Genomic DNA, 24,570 nt, shown 5'->3' on the forward strand with positions numbered 1-24,570 from the left:
CGTCCGCGTCCGAAATTTTATTGAATGCATGCGCGAGTACGGGCCGAAAGCCATCTGGTCCCCTAGCAGGACACATTCCGCTCCGGTTGAAGTTGATGGTGAGCTAGGTTTTGGGTCTCCTAGGTTGTTGGAGGCGGTGTTCAGTATATCGTGATGTGTGCCTTGTCTAAACCGGCAACTTTCTGTACCTTCTGTTACAAATAACGTAATGTATTGGGGACTCGGTCACTAAATTGAAACTCCTAACTTTGACCTTGTCCTACGCGTCACACAATTGACCAAATCCAACTCCGACTAGCTAGAACTATTCTCTAATTCTTCATCTTCTTCTCTTTTATCTACTTCTTCAATTGGGCGCTTACGTGGCCGCCCACGAGGTCGTTATTCCTTCGGTTGCTCTTCCGCCTCGGGAACTAATCCTTCCTCTGTACTAAACCCAGACTCGCCCTGTAATTTGATCCTCTTGCCCTTGGTTCGTTCCTTACGGGTGTAAAGCAAATCCCTACACCGTTGAAGCTCCTTCCGTAGAATCGTTAGTTCAGCATTCTGACTTTCGACCAGCTGGGTCATTCGCATTGAGTATGAATGTCTTCACTCTTCAGCCATGTCTTTCAACAACGCCGGTGTTGCGGGGTCCTGTCACTGTAAGACGTGTAATCCATCGTACTGGTATATTTTCCTCCGCGTTCGAGAAGATCTGATAGCTTTCGTGAGACTGAGTATGCGATTTAGCTCCAGCCATTCGATCGATGAGAGTTGACTTGGGAACTTCAAAGTAGGGGGGGGGGAAGACATAAGGCCCGAATAGCCTTTTGCTACGTTATAGAATAACTTCGTACATTATCTGTCATCCAGTCCAGTCCATCCCAGCCGGTCGTCTTTAGCGCAACTGTCTTGTAATGTATCAACCTAGCCAATGCCGTGGACCTGCGTAGATCTTAGCGTTTACAAGATTTCCGACCCCCTTCGATTGACGCTCATTCGAATCGTCAAGCCGGCCTTATAACAGAACGGATGGCTTGAAATCTACCCACTTGGGTTGCTCGACCGCCCCAGGCTTGAAATACCAGAACCATAACAATCAATATATATTTAAAATTTCTAAGCTACAAAAAAAAAGTCATAACCTTAAATTTTCCATGATTTTGTCCTCGAAAAAGTGATATGAAACATTCACACATCCGGCTTCCTTTAAGTAACCAAACCCATTCACCTATAACTTTAGTCCCTTCCCCACAATTCACACAAGCTACTACCAGGCTGATTTCATGCCGTTAATAGAAACAGAAACAGACCTTGTCGTTCCCCCCTCGGAAAACAACTTGACCTGGGCGCTGTCATCCAGCGGAAATATCTGGGACGTGATGGCGATCTGGCCCAAGCCATCAAACACCTCGACCGAAGACCAGTCCAGGAGGATGGTCAGCGTAATCGCATCGGTCGATTTCGTTGGCATGGTCGCAATAAAGTAGCCTGGGTATGGATTCGGTTCCCAATCTACAAACGAGTTGTCGCCCGCCTTGAACCGATCAACGAACACATTTTGGCCAAGAAAATCGTATCCGATGACTGTCTCCTGGCTGTTGGTCGCGTTCGACCGCAGGACGACGCCGAACTTGGTTCCTGTGCCTCGAGTGAACCGCAGCGTAACCTTCATCCTCGCATTGTAAGGGGATGGCACGTAGATCTTCGAGTAGCCAGACTGGAGGGCGGTGAACTTGCGAGAATACAACGTTGAGGTGTAGAGCGATGACAGGGACGACACTGGCTGCTGCACAACTCGGACCTTGTTGTTGATGGTCTTAAGGGCTAATTTGCGTGGAACACTCATTGCGCTGCGCCAAGGAGTGGTCGGAATATTTTGGGCATAAGCCCAGTTGTTCATCCATCCAATCACGATGCGCTCACTGGTCGGCAATCCATTATATGTCGCGGCGGCATAGTAATCGGGCCCGAGATCGTTCCAGTTAGCCTCGTCCTTGGGGGTGTCGGAAAAGACAATTTCGTCAACATGTAGGTGGGCAAATGGACCAGTGTTGACATCGGTGACAACTAAGTACGCCTCCTTTCCGACCCAGCCAGCCACATTCCAGCTTCGCCACACAAGGCTTTCCGTGTCCGTTCCCGTCTGGGAATGCACGACCTGGCCGCCGACAACGAGACCGATTGAGACCTGATTGTCGTCACCAGTTCCAGCAGTGGCCGGATTATATGGATAGTAACCGCCAGCAATTAGGAAACTGATATATTTCTTGGTGACTGTGAATTTCGGTGACGTGATGGTACCCTTCGCGACATCGCCAAACAGGTAGGTTGTCAGCACCCCCTTTCCGAGATAGCCCATGATATTCCACACATCAACGGTCGACGCCTGCTGGGGACCGAGGCCGGCAAAGTCACCGGTGGCAGTCCATCCTAGCTCTTCAAATGTGGACGAAGTCGACTCAAAGTCCTGGAACACGGTAGCGCCTGCCGGGATCTGCGTGGGGTCGGTCACATCCGTCGGATCGGCCACGAAAGTGGTTCCGTTGAAAGAACCGATGATGGTCTGGGTGCCAGATCCGGTAATGACACCGCCGGGGTTGATTCCCATGAGGATGACCCACTTTTCTGCCGCCGTATTGCCATCCACATAGAGAGGAAACAATGACGGACACTCCCATTGGCCAAACCTTGCGTTATACGGCCCGAACTGGGATTCTAACGCCCAATTCTTCAGATTGTCGGATGAATATATTAGAAGAATTTGCTTCATTGCCAGAGATGCAACCATGATCCACTTTGACGATGGAGAGTGCCAAAACACGAACGGGTCGCGGAACTGGTTGTATTGGTCAGCATACTCTGATGGTGGCGATTCAATGACAGGATTGCCCTCGTATTGGGTCCATGTTAGGCCGTCGTCGTTGGAGAACGCGATTGACTGGGACTGCTGGCCTTCTTGAATGACTACGCCGTTGGACTGGGTGTGGGCTGTAGGATAGTTGCTGGTGTAGATGGCCACCATTGGTTGCGAATAGATAACTTTGCCGCGGCGGTCCTTGCCAAGTGGAATAGCAAAGCCCGACGTGTTATTAGCATCGACCACGGCGGAACCAGAGAAAAACATTTCCAAAACGTTCCCATTGGAATCAACCTCGCACTCGAGGGCAATCGGTAAGTGCTTCCAGTGCACGAGGTCGGTTGAGACAGCATGTCCCCACGACATGTAGCCCCATGTGGTCCCATTGGGGTTGTACTGGTAAAACAGATGATATTTTCCATTGTGATACACAAGCCCGTTCGGATCATTCATCCAGTTCTTCTCGGGAGTGAAGTGGAACTGCGGACGGTACTCCTCAGTGTAATACGACCGCACCAGGTGGCCGAAAGCAAACAGCGCAATGAGGACACATGATGTTACAGAAACCATGACTCTCTCTCAGCTGAAATGTGTTTAATGCTTATCGGACAATTCTACAAAAGTGCAAAGCCCGCTGCTTCATTTATATCTTGTCCATGAGCGGGGAAGTGGCGGGCCAGAACGAAAATTGCCGCGCTTCGCGGCAAAATGAGGAGAAGTCTCGCAGATCTGCAATTAAAATGAAAGGCAGTAATTACAAAAGCAAACAGAATTCCTATTGCAGGACTGAAGAAAATGATTGCATAAGGCGGGGAGGAAATGGTCAGTGCAAAGGTCAGCGGAGGATTTCCGGGCCCAATATTTCCGTAATTGACATGACAATCCCACCCACCTGGCCCAACAAAGTTACTGTTTTTAGGTTCTCGCCAGCGCTATTCTAAAAAAATTGTCTACGATAGCAAAGGCCGGGTCCTAGTTGCGAAGCTAGGCCAAGCTGGGGTCCAGACCGGTGGTGCGTCCTCGAGGTAAGGCGGTTAATGAAGATCCCCTTACTGAGGCGACGACTTCGCACTCCGCCCAGCAGCCATTTCCACATGCCACTGAAGCGAGTTAAGTTGCTTCGCTTGCTGCGGGCCCAGGATGTCGATGCGGAGTAAATGATTTACCTGCTGTCATAGTTCTATGTTCAAGGACGTGCCAGGAAGTTGTTCAATGCTAACCCGGGATGGTGCAATAGGCGGCACCACACATCAGCATGTGGGCCACGCAATTTGACTAATGCCCTTTCGGACGGCCCCTGGCTACGGTATGAATGGCTGCCAGGCAAAACTAATGCGTGGGGATACGCGGGATTGTCTTCGTCGGCCACCAGAAGTTGAAGTTAGCTTGCTGATTTGGGTATGCATTTTACATGACGAGGGGCAGATGACCGAGTTGTCGTCGATCAACGCCGCACACGAGTAATGTGTCTTGAATGATGAATTTATCTCTTTGCTCATCCGGCTCAAGCGATGCTTGAAACCGTCTCGCACTATTCCACATCGAGAATAAGCCGCTGCAGGCCTGAGAATGCAGGCCAAGTGCACCGCGTCAATGCCGTTGCGGGGTAACCGCCCCGGTTGAGGGGGAGTGATTACCCCGCAGTCCCTCAACCGGGGCGGTTACCCCGCAGTCCCACTTTTAGAGTGAGACATGCGCGCCACGCCGATTCGCACTGTCGACTAACAAATGCCAACATAGACTACTGTAGTAAACTCTACTAGCCACACGCAAGCTCGCGCCAAGCTCCGTCTGAAGTCTTATCAAAAGTTTTATTACGTCTCAGCAAACAACCAACCAAGACACGGTGAACAACAGTCACCGCCTTATCGGCGAACCGACCCCGCAGATTTCCCAAAATTTGAGCAATTGTCCGCCTGAGAGTGTGCTGCCCAGCCTTGGCCCTTGCGAAAGTCAAACTACAAGAACAACAATCCAACCCAACTTGGGGTGATTGCAATTCCTTGGCTGCCGACTACTTTCTTCACCCATAATATTGGCCCTCGTTCTACTGCAATGAAACTTGCTCTTAACGTTGAACGGCCTAGTCAAGGCTCCTTCTGGCCCTCCATCGTGATTGCCAGTTTTGCCTGCTTTGGTGGTATTCTCTATGGCTACGATACTGGATCTTAGGGCTGGACACGATATCGCTAGAGGAAAATTCCTGGCGATATTTTGGGCGATAATATCGCCTATAATATCGCTTAAGCCGATACTGTATACGATATAATGGATGAATATCGTATCGTATCGCCCCAAAGCGCACGTGACTCTCTTCCTGTATGGGGTTCGGCCAAGTAAGACTTTGGCTCTAATTTTTTAACACACATTGGCACTTTGCAGCGGATTACTTGAAAAAAATGACCCGTAATTAAACAAAAATAAAAGAAGAACAGAAGAAGGGAACGGTCCCCATATGTACGTATAGAAAGACAAACAAATAATCGACAAAGAAGAAAACAAAACGGAATTGTTGCCAATGCCTGCTTATTGGGTAGTTCTGTGATAGTGAAGTATGCCCAGAGCCACTCAGTAACAGGTCTGGCTCGGGATCGGTTTGATGTGTGGAACGTACTACCGGCAACTGACGTGTCTTCTAGTACCTGAGAAGCAGATTCTTCAGGTAAGACATCTGTGCGTGCGACATTATCGACAGATCCCCCTGATCCATCAATCGTTGATTCTGAATCTAATCGAGGTACTTTCGGAAGTCGATCCTCAGGCACAGCTTCCTCATCACTACCATCATTGAGGAGGTAATAGTCGACTTCGCGACGCAAACGGGGAGGAAGGTTATCCGGCTCGTGACTTGTGCCTGGACTGCGGAGGGATCTGTTAGACATTGGGATCTGATATTATAGAGATACGGATAGTTTTGATAGCCAGGTTCGATTAAAACTGGATGTCCTACTTCAATAGAGTCGTGTCAATTGGTGATATCCAAAGGAGTTGACGACCTCTACTTATACTTCTAGTGTTTCATCGGTCACCACATTACCCCCCCCCTGTATCGCCAAGTTGGCGATATCGTATCGTATCGTATTTGGACGATATAGGCGATACGATATCGCCAAGTTGGCGATAAAATGGGCGATAATATCATCGGCCAGAAAAGTCCGGCGATACGATATGCGATATCGGCAAAACTCGGCGATATCGTATCCATGAATGACGATACGATATCGGCAGACTTCCAGTTAGACGATTGCCGATTGACGATAGAAATCGTCAGCACCTGAGTTTGCCGATACGATATCGGCAAAGGGTCTGACGATATCGTCAAATCGGCAATATTCTGATACATTGAATTCTTAGGTTTCTTGTGGTCAGCGTGCGAGTTTTCAAACAATAGTCCCTATCCAGCATTTGTGACAATTATTGAGTACTACTGTTAAACTAAAAAGAAATTTATTATAAAAATAAACTAAAAATAATGAATGCTAACGCAAAGATCAACGTTGGAAATGTTCACGAGCTATGTACACTAGAGGCAAGGAACCGAAAAAGACGCCAGTAGCCAAGCGGACGCATGTTGACACTGTTTAACCAGACTGAGACGAAAAATAACTCGTAAATCACCCAGATGGGTCACCATCAAATGCCGGAAAAAAAGACTAACGAACACGAAGGCACATTGGAACGCACTCACGCTGCCCTGGGCCCCTACCACTTGAAACTGTCGCGAATCAACATCAGCATTCTTATGGTATCGCCCTTCAACGAATGTCTGCGGATACCTAAGACATCCCTGGCTGTGCTAAACAGCCGCTCTACAGCAACTTCAGAGGCAGGGATCGCCAGATAATCCCTGGCTGCTGCTGCCATCTGATACTCGTCCTTGTGTATCCGCCACCAATTACAGAGCCAACTTTGACAAGGGTTGGTCATCAAATAATCTAGTTGTTACTAGTTCTAAGTTCGAGAGCTCGCTACAACGACGGCTTACTGCTTACACGCTGCTTACTGCTTACACGCTCTGTTGATCCGTGTCACACGTTTCTGGATGATGACGAATAAATGAATCTGGATGAGTTAATGATGCCAACGGCACAAGACTTTTCCGTTTTGGTAGGTGAGCCCGAGCCCAATTTGTAAGGGCCACTTCCAATTATCGGTGACGATATCGTATCGGCAGTCGTCAAATTACGACGATATCGTATCGGCAGACTTCCAGTTAGACGATGCCGATTGACGATATATATCGGCAGACCTTAAGTTAGACGATGCCGATTGACGATATGGAAAAATAGTGCCGATATCGTATCGTCAACAGCCCTAGCCCTAGACTCGATCAAAAAGTGTCGCTCTCTGCACAATGTCGAATTGGCTGTGGAACTTTGGCATTGGATATGTGACTCCTTACATGGTCGATTCTGGACCAGGAAACGCGAACTTGGGACCCAAGGTATTTTTCATCTGGGGCGTTCTGTCTTTTTTCGGTTGCATTTGTCTATCTTTTTGTCTATGAGACGAAGGGCTTGTCCCTTGAGGAAGTCGACGAGCTCTATGAGAAAGTCTCCAAGGCCCGTTACTCTGCAGGATTTCGTCCTAGCCATATTTTGACACTGAGGATGCCCAGTCGCCTGGTTGCCCAAGAGAGAGGAGCGTAGATTTATAAAGGGCAGCAATCTTCCCTTAGATAGAAGATAAAAAAGGAATACATGTTTTGAAGATGAACTATCTTTCCGACAAAGAGCTCTTAGACCACTCCGACTGGGAGGACGTCGCCGCCACGGATACCCGCCATATTTTCCCATATCCGCATCCGCCATCCGCCTTTTTATCCGCCTTTAAATTTGCATAATTCATTAATAGTTATTATACATCTAATTTCTTTAAAAATTTCGCAAAGTTCACTAACATGATATTTGAAATTTCCTAAATGGACTCGCTGTAGCGGACCCAGCTTAACCCAGCTTATTTGGTCTGTCATCTCCGCTACATGTGAGCGTGTACGCCAGTGCTATCTATGGTGACTAAAGGAGTCCCGACAATCGTGGTTAACCCTAACCCTGGCGGCCCTAATTTTCGATATTTTGCCTAACCCTGAACCCTGGTGTCCGGCTGTTGTATGATACAGCAACCTCGTCTTCTTAGTATCATGCACAATTATATTAAATCCTGAATATAGAGCAGAGACAAACGAAGTGCAAACACGAAATCAATCAAAAGAATAAACTAGGGCTGTGACGGATGGGCGGATATGGCGGATTCTATCCGCCAAATTATCCGCCTCGAATAAATATCCGCCGCATTTTAAGTTGGCGGATATGGATGTCTGAGAAGTGTATATTCTCGAAACGGTTAGAGTTCCGCGAGGATATATTATATCGCAATGTCCGAAGGAGTTAGCTATGGATTTCGAGGTTTGTATTCGAGATTTGAAAAAACTGGATTAATTCTCAGGCAGAACATTGCACATTCTCGTCGACGCGCTTACAGAATGCAGATCGTCGATGTCGCACGCGTTTGCTGACAAGCACATTGTCTTGTAATCCTGACTATTTTATTATTTACTTAAGGTGAGAGAGTCGTATCAACGAAAACGGGTAAAATTTTGATTTCCAGATAACGTTTGGCGCTAAATTATCAAAGGAAATCCTCTAACCTAATTAGGCTAGTGTAATCATTTTAGATTTATCCGATCAAGTCGGATAGGAAGGCGGATTTATTCGACAAGACGGCGGATGAGGATCCGACAAACTTGTAATGGCGGATGACGGATGACGGATGTAAATCCGCCAAACTCGCGATGGCGGATGGCGGATGGCGGATACGGTCAAATTAGGCGGATATCCGCATCCGACACAGCCCAATAAACGCAGTGCGAACACCAATAGCATATAAACTACAACGTTAAATACTACATATCGGGCAGGCAGTCCCAGACGAACGATACAGCCATCACTCAGGAGCCGTCGCTGCTTACGTCAAGTTCGAAGCTCTCTGGAAGTCTGCGATGAGACTTATATTTCTTAGCTGCAAACGTTGCGGCCCTGCCATCAAGATCCTTTGAGTACGCATGGATGTAGCGCCAGGCTAAACGAGCGAAGTGACGGACGCGATTACCTGGGACCTCGGACAAGATACGGGGAACCCTTTCTCTCAACGCCGCGAAGGAATAGTCGCACTCCACTCGTGTTTGCCTTTTGGCGTATCCCCAGACCCGCTCGATGAAGTTGCATTCGCAATGAAACTTCGGATACATGGAGAACAAATGCCCATGCGATCGAACAACAATCTCGAGCCGCGATGGCTGCGAGAGGAAGTCAGGCTGCTGTGACAGTAAGTGCGTAGCACAGCACTGTGTCGGCTGGGAGAGGTTGATCTCGGCTGCCTTCCCCTGGCAAAGGCGAGGGAGGCTGTCATTCCAGAGCTGACGCTCTTGAAGGATGGTGCGCATGCCTTTCTGCCATCCAAACAGAGCGTGTCCTTCGGGGTGGCATATGTCTTGGCTATAACGCTGCCCTTCTCGCTCGAAGTATCCTGGCCTGATGAATTGCTTCGCTGGCTTGTCGTTTAATGTAAGTTTCCTGACAACCGCAGCATCCGGAGGCAGCGCTTGGTGGTTACTGCTCTGGTCGAAGCAAAATAAGGCAATGCACCCAGGATGTAACTTCTCAAAAAGGTCAATTGCCTTGCCAAGTTGTTGGACCATGTTATCTGATACCCAGAATCCATCGCGGTTCTTCCCAGGTTCGATGACAGCTCGGGCGTATTGTCCTTCAAATTGAAGGGAGCCATGGCATGCGCAGTAAAAGTCGGATACCATTAAGCCTAAGCCCTGGCCATTCTTCTTGATAACGGACTCCCCTTTTTCCGTCCAAGTTACTTTGACGTCGTCATTGCTATTAAAATAGCAATCATCTTTGCGTGACCAGCACAATTTCTTGTTCGCCGTCTTCAAGGTTGGGTAGTATAACTTCAGAGCAATCCTCCCCATCATACTGTCTCATCTTTGCTCTATAGTTCATCATCGTCCTAGCCCAATGTTTGCTATAATCCACAACATCAGGTCGCTCATGACCATCATAGTAGATATCCTTAGTATGTATGAGCTTTCAATGCAAAGCCCCAAAGCTTCAAGTATCGTGAAATAGTAGGTAACGACACGGAAATTTTATTTATTGAGCCGGTAAATTCAGGATAGACGACCTGCTCGTAATATGTCTTAAGCTTCGTCGCAGACCGCGCGTTTGGAGGCAGGGCTCGAAAGTAAGATAGACACTGTTCACGAACATCTTCATCATCTAACGCTGATCTCCACTTAGTGTGCTGCCACGCATGCTATGAGGAGGCAAATACTCAGTATGTTCATATATATTTGCCCATCCTCTGATCACTCGAGACATATATAAACCCTTGTCAAAATTGTGAAACGCTGAGTCCATACAAGCTTTCATCTTTCCTTTTCCTGCGAGCTGGGCCATGAAGTAATGCTTTGGGACCATGAGTTGTAGAGCCTCGTCTGCATTTTTTTCCTTCCCTGAAGGCGAACCTCGATCCTCTCTAACAGGGCAACAATATTGACAGGAGCCTCCAAGGCATTGTCATCTATATTCGTCTAGCTCGACACAACTTAAAACACGTTCAAAATTCTTACCTGTAGCTTCTTCAGATTCCTCAAAGATCATGGCGTTCTCTCCATTCGCGTTATCAGTTTCCCCATCGTTCAGGATCTCTTCTTGTGTAGACTGACTCTGCCCATGCTCCTGATCCTGCTGCCTCCTGTCTTCGTCAAAAAAGGACCCAGTTGAAACTTCAGTCTTTGTAAAATTGAAAGCCTCTAGCTCCTTTATGGACGGCGACATTCCGGAATTTCGCTTTGAATCTGCGTATCGACCTTTCAGATCCGCCTGCCCGGGTTGTATATTTCAAAAACTTTTCAGCTTCTGGACGAAAGCACAAACGCTTCAACCCATTGTCGATTTCGGACTGAGATAGGCGGACTTCAACGACTTGGAGCTCTTCGGCATCTGACTACCATGCGCCTCAGCATGGTGTTGAGTGGGCTGACTGGCAGTATCAAATCTCTTCAAAGCATTCTTTCTTCCATTGATAGACCGCTGTATGGATTTCTTACTTGGACGAGCGTCACGAGCCATGGCAAAATTAATGTCGATATGTAGGGAGACTATTAGATGACGCGTTCTGTGTTGTTCACGAGTTGTGAAAGGCGCTTCCTGTAGACTAGCCCCGACGCGCGAGAAAGTGTTTTTAAACTACCTAAAACGGAAATAAATTTATCCTAATTAAAAAAGTAGGGTAATGTACTAGTAAAGTAGGGTAAACTTTCCGCGGCCATAAATTTCATTTTCCCATATGATAGTTAAGGACCAATGTACCCTAGTAGTTTGCTGAGGCACTACATTATCAAATTTCTAGCGAGGAACAAAAGAATACCATGATCTGGATTAGTAAATGTAATTGACATTTTATTTTATTTTCTGCCTCATAACCGCAAGGGTGGTGATGCTATTACACGGTTGCCATGGGCGGGTACGATTGTCGGGACTAACCTTTAGTCATCATAGAATAACCTCTTGTCGGACTATGGAAGCTAAGGGTTAGGGCTAATTCTGACCCTAACCCTGTTAGATTCTGACCTTTTTTCAGTTTAATTTTAGAATAACGTGTTCGGCAAGCGAGCGGATCAAATAAGCGAGCGTTTCACTTAACTTTTTTGTCCATGCCTTCTGCTTCAACTTTTTGTAACGTAGTAGCCATGGCCCAAAACGATCAAAGGAAGGAAGGGTACCAACTTACACAACTGCAGGACACTGTACAACGCCAAAAAGAAAACGCGAAGTTCCTAGGTCATTACTTCTAATACTATTTGACCGGAGCAGAAGGTCAACGGCAGACACCGCGTCAGGAAGAAATGGTCCAGCTGTCCCTTGATGTTTAGACTAGCAAAACTCCAAGCCGATATTAGGAGCGATCGTGGAGACGTTGCATAGGGCCTTGACCTATCTCCAAATCGAATCAAATTGTATCCTTGACGGCAGACAATGCAGGCAATATAGTTAACGCAACTCTAATATCTCAGCTATACTTGAAATTAGCGGACATACGACATTCTATGTGGTTGAACGCGAGGACACCCGCATGTACAAGTTCTGAACGTAAACGACGGAGTTCTGACCACCTGAATATTTCTGATTAAAGGAGAAGTATTTAGTCCACACAGACGGGGATTGTGGGTAGGTAGTCAATGTCAGTTTTGTGCAGCCAGATATAGCTTCAATATTGCTTCGGCGGCATTTCGGACCAGAGTTATGAAATATTTCGGTGGCTCACAACGGCCGAAAGCCAATGCAGCTCCGGGCTTCGCGAGCGCTGGGTTTCGACGAACCAAGCTTCGGCATTGGCCTGCTCCGCCGAGAGGATGGCCCAGAGATTTGCTATTACTTCGCCGATCGCCGGCCAATCTGCCAGCAATCAGACGGCTTCAAGTTCAGCCATTCCGACGCCTGTGTTGCCGAGGCAGCGAGGCTGTCGTGGGACTTCGGGTTCGGCGTTGGCACTGCCCGATCGATTCACTTCCAAGATCAGAAAGACCATGCAAAAGTTTTGGCATTAGCAGCACGTCAGCCCCGGTTCGTGGTTCTCTGTCATTAGTGTCAGCGTGTTTTGTTTTGGGTCTTACTTTGTTACGTTCAGGTGTTGACATCTGTCAAATGTCAGATATTGACATAGTCCATCATCGCCAATTTGATGTTATCACCAGGTAATCAGATATCCATCTCTTTTGGAATTCGGTTCGCAGATGTCACCTCAAATCTCGCTTTGGCAAGCTCCATGCTCGATCAGATTTATGTTCCGGGCACTGTTCCTGAAACCAAGCTCGGGCGACTGCAGCATCGTCTTGCCTATGCCGGTTCCATGTATGTGTCGTGGTATACGTACGTAGAGGTTGAGAACCCCACTGTCTAATACAGTGATGTCTGAGACCGAAAACAAGATTTGATTTCTGAAGAACAAAATATGTACAAGAGGGGGAAGCACAAGCCCTTGATAGGCAGCTGCCCTCTGCAAGCTGTCGTAGAGAAATAAATAGAATACCTATTCGGGACATTCACTGCGGAATAGGAGCGAAGAGCGGGAGACGGAGCCGGAAAAGAGCGCGAACCGCCTAACAAGAAAGTAGCGGAGTGTAACCGGAGCTCCGACAGCCGGCGTCTTGCGGTAGGGATACTAAGGCCTTTGACCCGCGTTGGGAACAGGGGCATCGGGCCAAGGCCGGTTTGTCGGAGTTTATTACTTGTTGGAGTTTTCTCTGGAGCTCTCCCAGGTTTCTTCATGACCTCTTCGTTGTTTAATCTTCTATCGTGTTCTATGGTTTTCTGAAGATTGATAAGAACTCTACTATTCTCTGCTATCCAAGCTGTAGGAGGATCTGTTTCTTGCGCTGAAGTTGAGCTCAAGGAAATAATTCGGTAGTCATTTTGGACCACAGTTGCAGAAAAGTCATCCCAGCGTTCCCAAAGCAGTTGCTAGGGATCGCCGGATCGGCAAGGATACACAGATAACGGATATATCCGTGGATATTTGTCGCGGATATCGGATACCGATAGAGAATATGCGGATACGGCTACGGATACGGATAAGGTACTATTGATTAGTCATATCCGCGGATATATCCACGGATACAAGTAACAAATACAAAATGTGTAAACTAATAATATGGGGAGAGTTTAAGCGAGTTGCGATTTGCGAAATGTTCAGTTGATAGGGAACGGATGTCCAATGGATCCAGAGTCTGGGGCGCTTTTGGTTGTGAGTGGGAAAATTATAGTATCATACATAGCTAGGGATGGGCATCCAAAGTGCCACCGCAAATTGCAAAATTTAATTTTGCGCGAAATTTTGCGCAAAACGCCATTTGACTGCTATTACAATGTGAGGAAAGAAACAAAGGATGTATTACTAAAAAAAATTTAAAAAGAAAACTACACAAGCAGCTCGTCCACGGGCTCTACATCTTGTTCACCCTCGTCAAGCTCCAGTTCCTCCTCTTCGTTGAACCACCCTGGTTCCGGTTCCTCCAGAAAAGCGACCTCGTTGCGCCCGAGCCCTTCCACAGCCACATTGGCGTAGAGGAACACCAGTTCTTCGATTCTGGAGTTCTTGAGCCTATTGCGCGACTTTGAATGGATTATCCAAAGGTCGAACAATTCCTTTCTGCCGATCCGGATGTAGGTATCAGGGACAGGACTTTTTGAGCTAGTCGTGACAGCGCACAGTCAAACTGACTCTTCCACCATATTCTCGCGCTGACGTTCTTTGCAGCCGTCCAGCAACGAGATCTGGGTCAGATCCCTTCCTTCTGCAGAAAACAGAGAAACTCAGAATATATAGTTTCAGAGTCAGTTGAAGAATAATTGGCATCAAGCCACGAACTGGAATCTAACATCCCTGCCCTTGGTTGCAGCCCTAATAATGTAAACTCTCGAGGGATTTTGCATTTTGCATATGCAAAATTCTTAAATTTTGCGCAAAATTTTGCAGCAAAAAAATAACGATTTCGAATTTGCAGCAGAATGCCCATCCCTAATCATAGCAGCAGCTCTGGTACTCCTGGGTTAGGGTTTAACCCGTTGTTGAGTGCTGGATAGATAGCTATTTTGAAGCCCGAGTGGCCAATTATAGTCAGTAGTATCGTAGGATCATCCCTCTTTCCATAGTCTCGGGCTCCAAACCAAAGCGATTGAGCAAAAGCCCTTCGAGGTCACGTGAGCCATATCAGTGGATACTACGGATATGGATACTGATAAAGCCAATACATCTGGATATGGGATATGTCGGATATAGACATTTTACCTGGATACGGATACGGATATGGATAAGAAAAATTTGGCCTGGATATTATCCGTGCCGATCCTATCCGTACTAGTCCGTCTAGTCACAAGAATTTAAGCAAAATTTGATTGTTTATGGCCGAGATCATGCGACTTTTCGTGAACAGGTGGGCCAACGTATCTACTTGCTGGCTTATCAGTCGTCCCCCTGAGTTCAGGGGTAGGGATCAATGGGGTCAAAGCCCTATCTCTACATGCCGAGCTCGCACAGCTGGATGGAATTGACACTTTATTGTCACGATCAGGCGCACATTTGTAGCTTTCAGCATTCCGACTCTTGTCTGTTTGCGGCGTGGTCCAAGCTCCCCCAATTGAGATTGTCCGTTCTTGGGAACTTGTCATTAATTTAACTTATCGTCGGCATAATGGCTTCTCCAATTGGTTTTATTTCGACTCGCGAAGATGCTGGTACGTATAATTCCTATCGTATTTTTATGGGCCAGTTGTTGACGTACGTTAGCTGCCAGGGTGGCCTATCTCTTCAGTGAAACCGTATTGTCAGTTCAGCCGAATCTTAAAGCTTCACCAAGTGTGGGTTTCCAGCATGCTCTTGACCAAATGGTCTTCCATATGGTACGCGGGATCGTGACTAAACGGGGAACTCTTCCTTCGGTACGTGTGATCAGAATGAGTCCTGCCTATGCAATGTGTCGCTAATATATTGCAGATTTATTCTGTCAGGCATAACGCTGACCCATTCCTCACGGCGGTCGAGGAGCTCGGAAAGACAGCCTTCCTCTCGATTACCGCTGCATCTTCGACGCTTCCAGCCGCCATCACACATCTTGCGAAGCTCGCCAAGTATCCAGTTGTCATCCATGTCTCCATGAGCCGAAGTTTTGCTGACTTCTCCGAGATTATCTCTCTCCGTCAGCTTGGGTTCACGCTCATCCAGTCTTTTAGTTTGCGGGAGGCCCAGGACCTCGCCATCGCGTCACATATACTTGCCATCCGCACTGGCAAGGGAGTTATTCACTTCTTCCACCAACCTGAAGGTGAAGAGACTCCTATTCCTTTTGAGGACGTCAGTAAACTTGACAATGTCGTTTACAGAAGTGCGCTGGTATTTGGTGTAAGTGCGGCGGGTATTGTTGCTAACAAAGGCCACTGGAACGATACCGCTGGTGATATTGACTCCAAGTCTTCAATGGGCGGGACTGCTGTCGACAAGACCCACATCGCGCAATCCAACCTTACCCATGATTTGACACGGGTCGACTACAGGACTGGAGATCTGTTTCATGCTGCTGAAGCCGTATTTGACCTCATTCGTGTTGCACTCGGTCGCACGTACAAGGCATTCGATTATCATGGCGCTGGAAACGCGGATACCGCTCTCCTGATCTTCGGCTCATCCGCTAAGGATTTTATCACCGCTATTGGTCATGCTGGCTCAGGTAACATTTACTCCAAAGTTGGAGTGATTACCGTTCGCATTTATCGTCCTTGGTCGGTGGAGAAGTTATTAGCCACCATTCCACAATCTGTTGAGCGTCTTGGTGTGCTTGAGCAGGTTCACTGCCAGACAACCAAGTGGGGCCCTGTTCTGCTCGATGTTATATCGTCACTCAATAGTGACTTATCGACGACGGCAGCTATTCCTGTCGTTGGATACCAACTCGGATATCTTGACAGCGAGACAATTGGCCAAGCTCTTAGAGGCATCATGCAGAATATACAATCCAAAACGCCAATTCAGAATTTGTTGGTTGGTGGGCCTGTCTCGCACGATGTCGACCTTGAGTATCACCTATCACAGACAGAATTGGAGACCGCCTACTCAAAAATGCTTTATAGCGTTTTCGGCGCTAAATTGAGTATTCTCAATTCCCTCGATAGCAATGAAAGTGGTATCCCACGAACGATTTCTAGCAATCCTGAGTACGGATTCGGAGCGTACCTTGCTAAAGAGGAGGAGAAGAAGCTTTTTGTGTACAAGCTTCAGAAAGCTATTAAGGCGAATGTCTTCACGAACCAAGAAACTAAAAATCTCGTTTTGCGGTGGCTTCTCCTCAGCCGTGAGAGCTCGAGCAAACTTTCCGAAGTTGGCGTCGAATTGATCTCGAGTTTGGAAAGTGATAGCTCGGAAATTGCTCGCGAATTGCTTAAAGGCAAGGCCTTCCTTCTTGGAACTACTTCGTGGATCATTGGCTCTGATGCTTGGTCATACGATCTCGGTACCTCTGGTGTTCACAATGTCATTGCATCTGGCAAGAATGTCAATGTTCTCATTGTCGATTCGCAGCCTTACACTGCTCGTGCCGCTAGGGATGCTTCCCATCGGAAGAAGGATATTGGACTCTACGCTATGAACTACTCTAATTCATACGTTGCTTCCATTGCTGTGTACAGCTCCTACACTCAAGCTCTTCAGGCTCTCATTGAGGCGGACAAGTTTGAAGGTCCATCCATCGTCATTGCTTATTTACCGTACAACGAGGAGACTGATTCAGCTCTTACTATCCTACAAGAGACCAAGAAGGCGGTTGATTCTGGGTACTGGCCCCTATACAGATGGGATCCTCGAGCAGATGAGAGCGGTCTGCCTAACTTCCAGCTTGATTCGCAGGCATTGAAAAAGCAGCTTAAGGACTTCTTGGAACGAGAGAACCATTTGTCTCAGCTTGCTCGACGCGTTCCTGTTTTGGGTGAGAATATAGCCGGTTCGTATGGCTCTAACCTCCGCAGTCAGCAGCGTAAGAAAGCCAAAGACGCGTATTCTAAGCTTCTAGAAAGTCTTACTGGTCCCCCGTTGACCATTTTATTCGCTTCTGATGGGGGCACTGCCGAGAATCTTGCCAAGCGACTTCATAGACGTGCCAAGGGCCGAGGTTTTGGCGCGGTAGTTATGGCAATGGATGATTTCCCATTCGAAGACTTAGTTGCCGAAGAGAACCTAGTTATCGTCATTTCTACCGCTGGTCAGGGTGAGTTCCCACAGAATGGGCGTAATTTCTGGGAGTCTATCAAATCGTCTACAGATCTCGATCTTAATTCTGTTAACTACGCCGTGTTTGGACTTGGTGACAGCCACTACTGGCCTCGAAAGCAAGATGCGGTTTACTATAATAAGCCTTCTAAGGACTTGAACTCTAGATTGGAGATTCTTGGTGCAAAGCGAATTGTTGAGCTGGGTCTTGGTAATAATCAGGATCCCGATGGATACCAGACAGCATACCTTGTATGGGAGACTCAGTTGTGGGTGGCGCTTGGTGTTGGTGGTGTTGATGTTTTTGTCGACGAACCTCCGCCATTGACCAATGAAGATATAAAGATTCAGTCCAACTACCTCCGAGGCACCATTGTGGAAGGTCTGAACGATGAATCGACTGGTGGCATTTCGGCGTCAGATTCTCAAGTGGCGAAGTTCCACGGTGTATATCTGCAGGACGATCGTGACATCCGCGAACAAAGAAAGGCAAGTGGGTTAGAACCGGCTTATTTTTTCATGATTCGCGTTCGTATGCCCGCCGGTGTCTCAACGCCGGCGCAATGGTTGGCGATCGACCGGATTGCTGGCGAAAACGGCAATCACACTTTCAAAATAACCACTCGAGGAACTTATCAATTGCATGGTGTGATCAAGAAGAACCTGAAGGTATGATTTGGCAGTGGCGCCGCTTTACGAGCCTAACGGAAGAATAGTCGGCCATCAAGGCAATAAATGCTGCGCTTCTGGATACTATTGCTGCCTGTGGTGACGGTAACCGTACGTATCTTTATAGGTTTTCGAAGTCAGGCTTGGCTTTACTTTTCACATGCTCACTGGTGCTGTAGGAAACGTTCTCTGTGCCGGTCTTCCACACAACCATTCCCTTCATGAAGAGCTCACCTCCTATGCTAGAGAGATTAGCGAACGTCTTCTGCCGAGAATGAAGGCCTATCACGAAATCTGGCTTACGGATGGCAATGACGAGAGGAAACTTGTTGCGGGAAACGCTGCCGTTGATTTCGAGCCTCTATATGGAGCATCGTATCTTCCTCGAAAGTTCAAGGTCGCGATAGCCATGCCGCCATATAATGACGTCGATGTCTTCGCACACGACGTTGGCTTGATCGCGATTGTCGATGGCGAGGACAAACTCACCGGTTTCAACGTTCTAGCTGGCGGTGGTATGGGTATAACTCACAATAACAAGAAGACTTACCCGCGAACCGGTACTCTACTTGGCTACGTGAAGAAGGAGGACGTCGTCGTCGTGTGCGAGAAGATTATGCTTATCCAGCGCGACAATGGTGACCGAAAAGCCAGGAATCATGCTCGTTTACAATATACCATAGACGACATGGGTATCGACGTCTTTCGTCAGAAAGCGGAGGAGTTACTTGGATTTAAATTCGAAGAGGCAGGGGCATTCATGTTCGAATCTAACATCGACCATTTCGGATGGGTCAAAGATGAGCGAGGACTCAATCATTTTACTATGTTTGTCGAAAATGGCCGTATTCAGGATACTCCGGACGTTCGGATGAAGACTGGCCTTAGAGAAATTGCCCTTGCGATGAAACCTAGAGGCGAATTCAGGTTGACTGGTAACCAGCACGTTATTCTCAGCAACATTGCCGAAAAAGACATGCCTGTGGTCACGCGACTTATTGCCGAATACAAGCTAGATAACCTGCGACACTCTGGCCTGAGACTGTCTTCTTCAGCCTGCGTTGCGTTCCCGACTTGTGGTGTCGCTATAGCTGAGAGTGAGCGATACCTCCCCATATTCATATCAAAACTCGAGTCCTATCTTGAAGAACTTGGTCTTCGTCACGACTCCGTCGTTTTGCGTATGACTGGTTGCCCGAACGGTTGCGTACGCCCGTGGTTGGCAGAGGTAGCTATGGTTGGCAAGGCTTATGGCGCTTACAACCTCATGTTGGGCGGTGGCTATGACGGCCAGCGACTGAACAAGCTGTACAAATCCTCCGTTAACGAGGAACAAGCTCTCGAGCTCTTGAAGCCGTTATTCAAGAGATGGGCACTTGAGCGAAAAGAGGGCGAGCATTTCGGTGACTTCTTAATCCGAGCTGGTGTCGTTAAGCCTACGTTAGAAGGCAAGACGTTTCATGACGATGTTGCCGAGGAAGACGACGAGTAAACAAATTATGGCGCATGAATTTACCGGATGACCAAGACGAGACTGCAATATGAGCGCGGCAGCGAGCTTCAAATCCAAGGAAATACACAAAATAATTTAGAATAGGCCCGAGATTTTGAGTGTTCTGTGCTGTCATCGGAAGCCGAGCCAGATTATGCATTATATTCTAAACGACCTAACGACCCTGCCTGTGACCATTATCTAATTGACCAGTTCGGTTGTGCCATAAGTTTCTATTTCCTAACGAAATAGATATGTAACTAAAATAGTACAGCAGGAGAGGGTATGGTGATGTTAATGTATGGCCAACAAAGGTATCCGCTTTCAGCAATAACCATATCCACTCAAGCATACTAATTTTTATATGTCACAAAAGTTAACGGATACATAACCCACTTCATGTTATCACGATTTATTCCACGCAGTAAAAAAGTATTAAATGTAACATTAAAATATCATTTAATATAAGAGCTGGCAAGTTTGAATAGTTTACAATTCCACTGCTGAAGTTTTGACAGATACCAAATTTGGTAGTGTGAGAAATGTATATATTATAAACTGAACAGGGTGAACTATGAAATGGGAGCTGTGAGTTTGGTCTCGATACAGTCTGGGGATTCAGGTCAATATATACACAGACAAGCACTACGGACAAACACTATGAGGACAACCTCACGTTGGCTGCGTTCTTGTGAAGGTAGTCAATCTTGGTTTAAGGCTCAAATACGTGGCAAATAGCGTGACACATTCGGCACATCTAACCCAGCAGGGTCAGCGATTCAGTGGGATACCTGACGTGCGATTGCTGACGAGTAACAACGGTTAGTTAAGTTACAGTGACCGAATATTATGTCATAATTAATGATAATTTTAATGTGTTCGGGAAGCGAACCTCTAGGGCTGTTGCGAATACGAATATCGGCAGGTTTTCCTAATATTCGTATTCGATATTCGACTCTTTGAAAGGCATTCGAATAATATTCGATATTCGAATTCGACAAATAAGGTTTAGGTCGAATAATATCGGCTCGAATATCGGATTCTTGATTATTTCTCCCCAAATGTCCCGACTTTTTCCCTAACCCTAGAAGCGATTCTGCGCACGAGTACTCCAACAAAGTACCTTCACAAAAACTTTAAACTGCAGCAGAACTATTCCTTGGGATGCCCCCTAATAAATTTAGGGAAATCATGGGGCATTTACCGACTATACCCTTTTTGGAATCAAGGTACTAGCGGGTACCGAGATTTAACCCTAACCCTTTTGTCCGTACAAACGCTAGGCGGGCCCTCAAACAAAGGCAAATTCAAACAAGAACAAGAAACGCACTCCACTCCAGACAAAGTCTCAATCATAGACTTGATAACACGTCGTCTCATACCTCCGTCAGAGAAGAGCCTCCTACGATATGTTCGGCATCTTCCTCTCCATCTTCCTCTCCATCTTCCTCTCCATCTCCGTCCTCATCTTATTGTCAACCGCGTCCGGTTGACAATAAGTGGTTTGCTTGATCATGGATATCGGAAATTCAACCCAGATACCCATCTTGGTCGAGCTTTTCCAGGAACTTGACGGTTGACGAGCCATTTCTCTGACCATGGTCGTACGTCCGATTGTATACGTCCCGAGGAAGCAATGACAGGCCGTATGTTTTGTTTAGCATAGAAGCAACGGTGTTGAGGGTAGTTGATGAGTCCCGCACAAGCTCAAACATGGTTGCCCTGGCTTCAGCAGTCACCGGTCTGTTTACCGAATACGACAACGGATCAACACCTTCCAGCTGGTGTCCTTGATGCTCGTCTATTAGCTCTGTGACAATCCATGAATCATTGAGCTGCTTCTTGAATCGCACCCTCCATGGACAGTCACAGAGCATACTTCGAGCATCCTTTGACGGACAAGATTATTGTCTCCAATTACTCCCTTTTGCAAAGGAAGTTTTCTGGAATTGAATGCCTTTAAAGCACACTTGTACAAGAGCAAGAGCGTAGTATCTTTGTTTTTCACAAGGCCATCTTAACTGCGAAATTGTGTTGAATGGCGTATGCCTTCATGACTTCTCTGGCGTTTTCCACTGAATCCAATACCATACCCACGTATAGATTGTAAGAGGTGTCGGCTGATGCACTTGGTGCTGCTGCTGTTGCCTGAGAAAGAGTGCTGCAATTGAGCGACGAAACAATCTCGATTTATGCGTAGCTAACGCGTTTCATGAAGCGCTCGATTATTTACGTCGTGGTTAGGGTTAGCATGGTACCCGCTGGTACCATGATTCCAAAAAGAAGGAGTAAATTGATAACGAGCTGCGCACTTTTCTTGCTCTGTGGCCTAGTGAGAGGTTGCTTTTATCAGGTACATATTACAGTGCGTCAGTCCTGCGTTTCGTGGTTTGCATCTTTCGTTTTGCAGTTTATGCCTCCGCCATGTTTTGTGCCTTAATGCCTTCGCTTCTTCTTGTGTTGGAACTATGAGCACTTTAAGGTTTCAGGGGTTGCGAATAAATATGCGAATAATGAATATTCGGCGAATAATATTCGCAATTTTATTCGTTGCGCGGACATCCTGCGAACAATATTCGTTATTCGTTATTCGCAACGCAAAATGGTGTGAATAATTATTCGCCGAATATCCTTTGTGCTCGGGAATGATGGTTCCGTAGCTCTCTGCGCTCAAACGGAAGACCGACAGCTACATAAACAAGCTGCGTCGCATTTAAGAAATGATATTTTTGATTGTAGCGGTTGCTACTTTCATTTGCGACGGTGCAAAGAAAGGGAAACGCGCCCGAGTTCATTCTGACTAGTTCTCGCTCGCAGGAAAGAAAAAATCTGAGCCAGATAAGGAGACTGTACAACGATATATATACAAGTAAGACTAAATATTGTTTCATACATCTACTAAGAGCAAAATTACGTCGATTGACTAACTCAATCTCTCCTTTAGCTACGAAAGAATTTTCGCTTGTCACGGCGAACTTCGCATAGCTTTTTTGAAAGCGAATTCGACTGCGATAATAACGTACGACCACAAGTGTCATACGGAAACAGCAAAATTCCATGTCACCGAAGAGGTACAAAAGTATATCCCATGATTCTCTTAGTCACGAAACAAGCATTCATAAAAACCACGCACTGTTCTCATCGAACTGCATGATTTTGGCCAGAATTAGCTGGAACCCGGCCCTGACATGTGTCCAGCAGTCGTGCAGATACGCCCGAGTTAGTCACTTAAGCTCCTGGAAATCCATCATAGTCGGCTTGAGAAACCAAGGCTTGAGCTCCTCAAAGTGTATCACATTTTCGATAATGTGATAAGCCCCAAATTTGTCGCCAAACTGGTTCCTGTCTCGCCTTTCTACTGTCGTATCATGCCCCCCGAACCTGCTCAATGTCTGCCAGGATACTCAGTTGAGGACGCAATGAATATTTATCTTCATCTGCGATCGAAACTTCGACATAACCAAGTGTTAGGTACTACCGCAGAGCGCTGTCAGGCGCTGACACATAGCTAACGGTTAACGTCCGGTCAACGAAGTTACTAAATCATGCACTAACGTCTAATGCCTTCGTTAATTATTCCATTAAGCAACTATGACCTAACCTCCGCGTAGTCCTAAGGTACTATGTCCATGCCAATATTCAATTGGACAACGCCGGTAAAGAGCACACGTCGGCCACGCGCTTGTGTGAGCGACAAGGCAGAATCAAAAAAAAGTCTCTCGTCGCGTCGCGGCTACAACTCTTCAACAGTCACCAAAACCACATCAATTTCTTTCAATATTGAAAACGACTCTATACTCATACGCATCTAAGGATTAGTAGAATGGCTCAACCAGTAGTTACGAGTTTATCAAGTGCCAGCGTCAGCGTCTCAGAGGAAAGTACGCCAAACATGGTGGGTTCCCTTATTATGCTCCTCCAACTTTCGGTGGGGATCTCACACTACAGAATGAAATATTTTGCATAATACACAGATGCAGGCTGTCCGACAGAAGTATATGAGAAATGATAGTGTGTATGTGTAAATGTGGAATAGAAGGTGAACTACGGAAGGGAGGCTGAGACTCTGATCTCTCTGTCGGCCAGTCTCGCGACTATTCAAGTCTATATATACACGAGCAACACCTCCAACTGAGGTGACTCAGAACTCCCCGCTCGCCCACCAATATAGCCGAATGGACTTGCTTCATTTGGCGATCTCAGAACACAGCTAACACAAGATCAGAGCTCATGACCTGTGAGTGGAGCTACATTTCGACAACCCTCTCATTTCGAGGACAAAGAGGCGCAGTATATTTTACATCCACAGAGTCATGTCTCCACAGCTGCATGCCGCGAATGTGTATTACTCCCATTCGAGTACATGTTATTTGAGATCTGTTGCTCCACTTACAACAGCATCGCTGTTTGACAGGTCGAATCATTGGTTGCACTGCCGGTTTTGAGACCCCAACCTGGCAACACTACATCGAGTATTACTCAGCACACCGACCCAGTATCCGCAGGATATTCGTATCAACTTACACAAAGCCCCGGACATGCGGACAAGATTGATCACATGATCCGAATAGTTGACATATTTCCCTAGCCAGCATCCATCAAAATGACAAATTTTGAATTCATACAATTGGAGGGTCCAAATGATACTTCTAAGCCCCAAATAGCAACACACCATGATCTCTCTCGTCTAGATCCAGTTCGTTGACTGATGTACACAGTCCGTTATTGGAAACTTCTC

The 24,570-nt window shown here is 46.8% G+C and overlaps 7 protein-coding genes across 7 annotated transcripts; 2 read left to right on the forward strand and 5 right to left on the reverse strand.

The window, feature by feature from the left end:
- Positions 1 to 1,071: 1,071 nt before the first annotated feature.
- On the reverse strand, positions 1,072 to 3,801 carry POJ06DRAFT_276938 (glycosyl hydrolase). The gene has a single exon (XM_056189693.1). The coding sequence runs from the start codon at positions 3,410 to 3,412 to the stop codon at positions 1,253 to 1,255; it is 2,160 nt and encodes a 719-aa protein (XP_056042962.1). The 5' UTR covers positions 3,413 to 3,801; the 3' UTR covers positions 1,072 to 1,252.
- Positions 3,802 to 5,019: 1,218 nt separating this feature from the next.
- Positions 5,020 to 5,898, reverse strand: POJ06DRAFT_257173 (uncharacterized protein; the record flags this gene model as incomplete). The annotated part of the gene is made up of 4 exons (XM_056188116.1): positions 5,471 to 5,898; positions 5,231 to 5,422; positions 5,100 to 5,184; positions 5,020 to 5,054 (listed from the first exon to the last, which is right to left on the reverse strand). Coding segments are annotated over exons 1-2 (308 nt in total), but the record flags the coding sequence as incomplete, so codon positions are not given.
- Positions 5,899 to 8,804: 2,906 nt separating this feature from the next.
- POJ06DRAFT_186933 (uncharacterized protein) lies at positions 8,805 to 8,966 on the reverse strand (the record flags this gene model as incomplete). The annotated part of the gene is made up of 1 exon (XM_056184778.1): positions 8,805 to 8,966. A coding segment is annotated over one exon (162 nt), but the record flags the coding sequence as incomplete, so codon positions are not given.
- A 45-nt stretch (positions 8,967 to 9,011) lies between these two features.
- POJ06DRAFT_257181 (uncharacterized protein) lies at positions 9,012 to 9,967 on the forward strand. Its single transcript, XM_056188117.1, has one exon. The coding sequence runs from the start codon at positions 9,376 to 9,378 to the stop codon at positions 9,613 to 9,615; it is 240 nt and encodes a 79-aa protein (XP_056042965.1). The 5' UTR covers positions 9,012 to 9,375; the 3' UTR covers positions 9,616 to 9,967.
- Positions 9,968 to 10,280: 313 nt separating this feature from the next.
- POJ06DRAFT_269575 (uncharacterized protein) lies at positions 10,281 to 10,692 on the reverse strand (the record flags this gene model as incomplete). The annotated part of the gene is made up of 2 exons (XM_056189379.1): positions 10,281 to 10,435; positions 10,485 to 10,692. 2 exons carry the CDS (start codon positions 10,690 to 10,692, stop codon positions 10,281 to 10,283), a joined length of 363 nt encoding a protein of 120 aa, XP_056042966.1.
- Positions 10,693 to 14,958: 4,266 nt separating this feature from the next.
- On the forward strand, positions 14,959 to 20,273 carry POJ06DRAFT_276942 (uncharacterized protein). The gene is made up of 5 exons (XM_056189694.1): positions 14,959 to 15,150; positions 15,203 to 15,354; positions 15,410 to 18,340; positions 18,388 to 18,451; positions 18,520 to 20,273. The coding sequence occupies exons 1-5, from the start codon at positions 15,108 to 15,110 to the stop codon at positions 19,830 to 19,832; spliced, it is 4,503 nt and encodes a 1,500-aa protein (XP_056042967.1). The 5' UTR covers positions 14,959 to 15,107; the 3' UTR covers positions 19,833 to 20,273.
- Positions 20,274 to 21,098: 825 nt separating this feature from the next.
- On the reverse strand, positions 21,099 to 21,949 carry POJ06DRAFT_136447 (uncharacterized protein). The gene is made up of 2 exons (XM_056184467.1): positions 21,921 to 21,949; positions 21,099 to 21,743 (listed from the first exon to the last, which is right to left on the reverse strand). Exon 2 carries the CDS (start codon positions 21,707 to 21,709, stop codon positions 21,362 to 21,364), a length of 348 nt encoding a protein of 115 aa, XP_056042968.1. The 5' UTR covers positions 21,710 to 21,743; positions 21,921 to 21,949; the 3' UTR covers positions 21,099 to 21,361.
- Positions 21,950 to 24,570: the final 2,621 nt, after the last annotated feature.

The sequence above is a fragment of the Lipomyces tetrasporus genome (assembly GCF_029532465.1).
Source record: "Lipomyces tetrasporus strain NRRL Y-64009 chromosome Unknown POJ06scaffold_7, whole genome shotgun sequence".
Classification (NCBI taxonomy): domain Eukaryota; kingdom Fungi; phylum Ascomycota; class Lipomycetes; order Lipomycetales; family Lipomycetaceae; genus Lipomyces; species Lipomyces tetrasporus.

Excerpts from the sequence above, each read along its gene's own strand:
- POJ06DRAFT_276938 (XM_056189693.1), bottom strand. The coding sequence starts at position 3,412 with ATGGTTTCTGTAACATCATGTGTCCTCATTGCGCTGTTTGCTTTCGGC.
- POJ06DRAFT_257181 (XM_056188117.1), top strand. The coding sequence starts at position 9,376 with ATGAATTGCTTCGCTGGCTTGTCGTTTAATGTAAGTTTCCTGACAACC.
- POJ06DRAFT_276942 (XM_056189694.1), top strand. The coding sequence starts at position 15,108 with ATGGCTTCTCCAATTGGTTTTATTTCGACTCGCGAAGATGCTG. Across the intron at positions 15,355-15,409 it reads AACGGGGAACTCTTCCTTCG|ATTTATTCTGTCAGGCATAA; the intron begins GTACGTGTGATC and ends AATATATTGCAG. Across the intron at positions 18,341-18,387 it reads TGATCAAGAAGAACCTGAAG|TCGGCCATCAAGGCAATAAA; the intron begins GTATGATTTGGC and ends ACGGAAGAATAG.
- POJ06DRAFT_136447 (XM_056184467.1), bottom strand. The coding sequence starts at position 21,709 with ATGCTCTGTGACTGTCCATGGAGGGTGCGATTCAAGAAGCAGCTCAAT.